Source organism: Sinocyclocheilus anshuiensis, unplaced genomic scaffold (assembly GCF_001515605.1).
Source record: "Sinocyclocheilus anshuiensis isolate Anshui unplaced genomic scaffold, SAMN03320099.WGS_v1.1 scaffold154, whole genome shotgun sequence".
NCBI classification, from domain to species: domain Eukaryota; kingdom Metazoa; phylum Chordata; class Actinopteri; order Cypriniformes; family Cyprinidae; genus Sinocyclocheilus; species Sinocyclocheilus anshuiensis.
The window spans coordinates 1182900-1189897 of NW_015546101.1; the positions used below are offsets into that span (position 1 = coordinate 1182900).

General features: G+C 39.0%; 1 protein-coding gene across 1 annotated transcript in view; it reads left to right on the forward strand.

The window, feature by feature from the left end:
* The window catches only part of LOC107700360 (myotubularin-related protein 10-like), a 31613-nt gene that overhangs the window by 20317 nt on the left and 4298 nt on the right, over window positions 1–6998 (forward strand). Inside the window, exons 6-11 of the mRNA XM_016501988.1 lie at window positions 4116–4209; window positions 4660–4807; window positions 5263–5350; window positions 5651–5739; window positions 6026–6156; window positions 6864–6933. Of these exons, the coding sequence (XP_016357474.1) occupies window positions 4116–4209; window positions 4660–4807; window positions 5263–5350; window positions 5651–5739; window positions 6026–6156; window positions 6864–6933 (620 nt within the window). The remainder of the gene's footprint in view (window positions 1–4115; window positions 4210–4659; window positions 4808–5262; window positions 5351–5650; window positions 5740–6025; window positions 6157–6863; window positions 6934–6998) is intronic.

Below are 6998 nucleotides of genomic sequence, written 5' to 3' on the forward strand. Positions count from 1 at the left end.
AGCGATCTGTCACTTCACATTAAACAGCGCCAAAACGGCATTAATTGTTTGAATACTGCAAGACAATGGACAGAATTTGAAATCTGAGACTTTGTTTCATATTAAAAGTACCAAAGCACAATGCTTATTGCGATATATTGGATGGGAAGTGCCCTTCAGTGTTCCGTCCATTAACTGAAAACAGGCTAGACTAATCGATTCTTGGGATTTAAGAATCGATATCATTCCGTAAAAATGAGAATCGATTAATATCGAGATATCGATATTTTTTACCCAGCCCTAATGAGTTATATTAATTTCAGTCTGTGTTCTGTCTTTTTGTGTATGCGGTTTTATGCAAATTAATTTCATTTTGTTTTGTCAGTGTCCTACTTGAGCAAGAAACCTTTCCTAGAACTCTAGGCCTGTGGTGTTTCAGGAAGTCTCTTCTCTCGTTCTCTCCCCTTTCCAACTGAGAGGTTGTAGGATGAGTGGATTATAGTTTGTCTCTTTACCTAGACAGCATTGCTTTCATCCACCACCTCCGTCTGGTGGACACTGATCCCACTGCAGACCTGTAATGACCAGTCACAGATTCATCTCTTCCTGCTATACCCCCTCATACACGAGACGCAAACCAGTGGCGTGTGGTAGATTTTTACTCAAAGATCCTTTAGATTCAAATGTGAAATAACTCTGTAATGTCCATATGGGTGAGTTGTTTACTTTGAAATTGGTCCATTCATCTTACATTTTTTTTCACAAATTTGTGGAATGGTTGCAATCCTAACAGTCTGGCAATATTCAGTTGACAGTGTAATCAGCCATTCACAGGGGAGGAACTGGTTCCTCTCACGTGAGTTTTCACGCTTGTTGCACAGTTACCCCTTCACATGCACGCCACTTTGAGATCAAAATGAGCTCAAGGGAGGCAAAAAAAAGAAACGAAAAGCTTTATTCACTGGTGGTGCTGTTAAACAGGGTTGTTCTATAAAAATGAGAGATTTATACATTATTTAACCTCATATACTACCATTCAATTGACTTATTTACTTGTTTTTTGACAGAAATGCTTGTATTCAGCAAGGGCGTGTTAAATTTTATAATGTTAAAAAATATTTCTGATTCAAATAAATGCTGTTCTGTTCATCAAATAATCTTGATTATCAATTTAAAATGTATTTAAATAGAAAACTGTCAATTTAAATTGTAATAATATTTCACAATATTACAGTTTTTACCGTATTTTTGATCAAATAAATGCAGCCTTTTTGAGGAAAAGAGACTTCTTTCAAAAACATTTAAACAACCTACTAACCCCAAACTTTTTGTATATTTTGTAATATTATTACAATTTTTTTTTTGCTTTATTTTCATACTGTCCCATCTGATTTTTAGATTTCATAATTTCATTCAAGTCTTAGACAGAAAAGATAATCAGATGTTCTAAAAGATTTCCCTTAATTTTTAACGTTAGTTGCATATTTCTATTTTTGCTTTTCCCCGATGATAGACTTAAAAGGCCAAAAAATGCACTGCAGTGAAGCATATTGGAGTGTTTGAAAGTTCCCACCAAAACCATCAGAGGCTCTCTGCCTCATAAAATAAAGCTCTTTCTGTTGAGGAATGTCTCTCCCTCCCGTTATACATCTGTGCCATAAAGCAGATAAAAAGAGCTCTTTATACAAGCTGATCTGATCATACCATGAACTCTGAGCTCTGTGACTCACACCAGCCTACAAAACCCATCCTGTTGCTTCACAACAGCTGCTGTTGCCTGGCAACATGGAACTTTGTGTAAAACAAACATTCCACATTGTGCTCCTGACTCAATGGCTGTCATTCCTGCAGTATAACGAGCCCTGATTGGCCATTCCTATAGCATGACTCAGAGCGAAATGAACGGTTTCCACAGCATCTTTGGTATGACTGTTAGTCATCATTTATTAGTCACTAGACTCTCAAAGGCTGCACTTAGAGCTGTTTATGTTTTTGGAAGCGCAAAAGGGAGTTTTCCTTTCAGTAATGGGAAAAAGACTGAGGGAAGCCAAGCTTTTCACCTGCAGTTACCCACCAAATACAAGGCCCAAACTTCAAGGGGAATAACTAGAGGTATAGAAGGAGTGAAGTAAATGGGGAGGAAGAAAACAGAGGTGCCAAAGTTCAGCTCAAAACAGTCTGCCAGGTCCCGAGAATGTGTGAAGGAAGGGGGAGAAAGGGGCAAGAAAAGCACCACAAGAAACAAGAGAAACAAAAAGCCCTTTGAGCGCGGCTCTCACTTTCTGAGCGCTTAGCAAACACGCGCATTTATCCTGAAGTTCCGTTCCAGAGCTTCTCTGATGCTTTTGTTCCTCAGTGCCAGTGAATGCTAAAACTATGGAGCTTACGTGAAGGGCAAGTAGAGTGCGTTTCCTTGACAGCCGTAGCAACACGCACTGCTTATTCATATTCTGGTGCTAGTATTATGGAGGAGCCTAAGGGAATCTGATGCGAGTAGTTTTCTAGGCATCTCAGCTCTGATTGGATTAAAATGGAAGTAAATGTCAAATATTGTATTTGGATTGTGAAGGAGAGTCTCCTTCAATGTGTGTTTTTGGATTCTAATGTGTCATTTTCCTGTAGGCTAGGCTAATTACTGAGTGGAATTAATGCATAGACACTTGGGAAAAAAAGAAATGGGACAAATATAACAACTGGTAAATTCATAATATCCAGTTGGAAATTACAGAGCTTCTTTTCAATTCACATGCCTAATGTGTCATCAGTCTATACAGTGGTCACTGGTAATTCCCAGCACGTCTGTCCCTAGTCCAGGTTTTTCTTCTTTAGAGTTTCCTACACCAATCTTCATAGGGAAACACTGCTGGCAAACAAAAGTACGTTTTTGTCCTTTTACCAATATAAGCATTCAATTCTTTGTTTGAGAAGCACAAGATTTAGGGGCCATTCACTCAGAATGCGTTTTTGTGTTGAAATGCAGGGCAGTGGAATAAAAAAAAAATCTTCTTTTAACTTGGGTGCCATGTTTTTAGAACGCTGTGTCACGCAGAAGATGCTGCAAAATCCACAAGCTCAATGGTCAAAGACTTCTAATACATCTAGCACATTTTTATATAGAAAATAAAACAATTTGTACAGTGGAATACAAAAACGCGTTCTGTGTGAACGAGTTTTCTGGGTTTCAACTCTTGTTTTTATACAAGGGATAGTTCATCCAAAAATGAAAATTCTGCCGAATCCATAAGACTATTGTTCAAATTCAAAACACTATGGAGGGACAGAACTCTCCCAGGTTTCATTAAAAATGTCTTTATTTGTGTTTCGATGATGAACTCTTATGGGTTTGGAAGAATTAGAATTTTTGGGTGAACTACACCTTTAAAATTAAATTATATGAAAACATATAAGGGTGAGTGAATGATGACAGAATTATAATTTTTGGGTGAACTCTCCCTTTCCATGCAAGTGGGACGTCGGTCATGCAGAGTACGTTTGTTATTTGAAGACTCGTCTGCGAAATATGTAATATACAGCAAGAGAAATGTTGATAGTGTCGTAAAGGTTGAAAGTCCAGCCTAGCTTGGGCTCTGTGCACAGTGTTGTTGAATGTTTCCATGCCTGTATCCGACAGCTGTGCCAAGAAAAGCTCTTCTGAAGGAATAAACAGAGGAAATAACCAACAGGTGTTGTAGGAAAACCGATAAAAGAAAGAAAAATTCCCAAACTTCACCATGCAGTCCTGAGGGTGGAGGATATCAACCAGTTCGGGACAAACCACCTTAGCAGTGTTTTGTGCCTAGAATTTAAATCAAGCACTTCAGGTGCTGATTTTCAGTGCCCAGTGGCAGAAATATCAGTTCTGTATGCATTATTTCAGCACAGGCTAATTTTCTCTTCCAAATGCCCTTCCAAAGATTAGAGGTGTACATTTCTCATTTGTAATGGAGCATTTGGAATTTGCGAGGGTTAATTGGTCTGGAAACATTTTGTTAGTAAATGTCAACAGTTGTATTGTGAGACAAAAGAAGGAGGAATTTGTTGTAATGACATTTCAGTTCTGTTTTCTGAAGAAATTGCAGTGAAACAGTGAAGGTCATTTTGTGTTAGTCATGTGAATATATGATTTGCTTTTACAGGTTTGTCTGGCCATCGCTCATTACTCCCATCCTGCTGACCCACAGCTACTCTTTGGCTTTGAATACGTCGGAAAGCGATACCATGGATCAACGGGTAAGAAAACACATGTGTGGCCGTGACCGCAAATGATTCGCACTGTTTCCAGAAGAGCTGCCAAACTCGAGTTGAGCTGTCCATACATTCAGTTTCCCTGCAAGTCAGGACATGAGAAGACTTGCCAGGGAATGCAAAGTGCTCAAGTTATGAATATTAAGATTTATATGGCTGCTATCATTGGGCTGTATTGTAACATGTAGTTTTAAGACATGACAGAATGGCAGAAAGTAACCTGATCTTGATTAGATGAGCTTGTGACGCCACCAGTAATGCAAACCTAATACATCCTGCCTTTCAATGTAAATTAATGTTAAAATATGTCAATAAAGTAGATCTGAAGAGGGTTTATATATGCAGTGTGTGTCCATTGTCCAAGTTTTTTTACTTTATCTAATACTTTTTAAAACATTTATTATAAAAAGTCGTGTACACGTGTGGTTTGTTCAGGTGAGCGGGTGAGCGGCATTGACCCTGGTGGGGGGATGCAGACCACCCTGTTCGACTGTTCCTCAGACTGGGACAGAGAGATCAAGCGTATTGGCGCCTCTGAATGGAGAGTGTGTACCATAAATCAAGGCTATTTCATCTCGCCCAGGTAAGTGTATGAATGTGAATTTACATGTAAATTGTGGTCTATTTTGCAAACAGCTTGTATTATAAGCACCTTAAGCTGAAGATCATTGCTGCATGACTCATAACCTTCATGTAACAAGTGAATGTGACAGAAACACAGGGATGAGTATGTACAATATAAATGGTTATTGTTAAAGTGACTTGAATTAGTCATCCTAATCAATCTCCTGTTAAGACGGTGATAACTGATTAAATTATGACCGGATCACATAAATCTGCTCAGACAGACAGGAATGTTGTCCTTTCTGCAGTAATCCTCTGGAATAAAAGCACTGATCTCACTGATCCACACACAGTTCAGTATCAGGTCATTGTGTTTATAATACTGACACAAAGAAGCATCACATATTTGACTGTGCTTCACACTGTCAGGAGCCATTTATGTGAAATGTAACTACTTTTTTCTGTTGTTTGCAGTCTCCCAGAATTCTTTGTGGTTCCGGTATCTCTAGCGGATCAGGATCTGAAGCAATACGCCTGCTTCTTTTACTCCCAGCGTATCCCGGTGAGCGTCATTTACCAGGCTAGATTATTGGATTTGGATTGAAAGAGGAGGAAATCTACAAATCACTTTTACTACCCCAGTCTGTTTTGCTCTTACTCAGAGAGAAAGTCACCAGTTAGTGTCTTCGTTAAAAACTTTGCAGAATGAGAAACCATGTCTTATTTAAGCTCTAAAAGTCTTACTTGGTAGATTGATTTGCACTTAATAGTTGTGAGTCAACCGTGTGTGTCAACATATTATGTAGGCTCATATTAGACATTTGAAGAGTATTTTTATGTGTGTGTGCGCTTTGGTTTGTAGTTATGGTGCTGGAATCACTCCAGTGGGAGTGCTCTGGTCCGCATGTCTAACATCAGTGACCCGCAGCAGCAGAGGAAGGTGGAGCAGCGGTAAGAAAGAGAGAAACCATTTTAAGGAGAAATTAAACAATAATCGTACTGTTGTGAGAAAGTAGATTCTCTTTTGGCTGATAATATACTCTAAACAGCGATTTATATATATATATATATATATTATCTCATGTTTTGGGAAAACTTATCAGAAGTTGTGATTGTGCTTGTTTGCTCATCTCAGATCTTTTGACAACATGAGCTCAGTGGGGTTGCCAGATCTGTTCAGATCCAACAATACAGGCAGTCATATTCAAAAAACAATGAATCCTCTGTGTTTCTGCAGGATTTCCAGTGCCATCACTAAGAGCCACCCCCTCCGCAGTGATGTTTTCAAGTCGGATTTGGACAAAAACCTCCCAAACATCCAGGATATTCAGGCTGCTTTGCTGAAACTGAGGCAGATTTGTGTTATAGGTAATCAATAATACCCTGTTTGAGAAAGGGATGATTGTGGTACACGTATAAGACTGTAGGAAATCCTTACCAGGTTTATTCATGTTAATAATTTAGATCAAGTCTGGGCTATGGTAAGGGAATGTTTTAGATTGTTCCAAGAACCCCACACAGTGCTTCCTGGTGCCATTAAAAACATGTTAGTTGGAAAAGTTTTTAAACAGTTGATACTCTGAGAATGAAAATCTGTAAAATTATATCAAAGCTGACTCGTGGTAAGTCATCTGTTTATTGCCGTATCCATTTGAACCCTCTTTACACTATTAAGATGCATTTTTGTCAATCCTGTCACAAGTGGACAATGTTAAATACAGGTGTAAACAGGGTCTAAAATGTTTTGAGCTTCTCCGCTGCCGACCATTTCCAGAGGATTGCTTTCATAGTGTCAATATGTCAAGATTACGATCCAAATCGGCATTACCATGTTTATTATTTCCATTTGATTCCTTTCCCCTTTACTTGTAAGCAGAGTAATGGCTTCATTTATTTAGTCATATTTGTGTGCTGCATTTGCCGCTCCTGTAGAATCTACAGTGTGACAAAATAAGAGGAGAGGGTCTAGATGGTCACACAGGAGATGCATTTAAAAAGCATCTTAATACCAGGTGGAAACGGCATTGGCTCTAATGTGTCTTTCTGCTTGCTTCTGTATTTATATGCATATGCAGATCCCTTTGAGGAGTCTGAAGAGAAGTGGCTGTCATCCTTAGAGAGCTCAAGATGGATGGAGTATGTCAGGTATGATCAGGGCCGTTTCTAACCAATTTGACCCCCTAGGCGAAATCCCCGTTACCCCCCCCCCC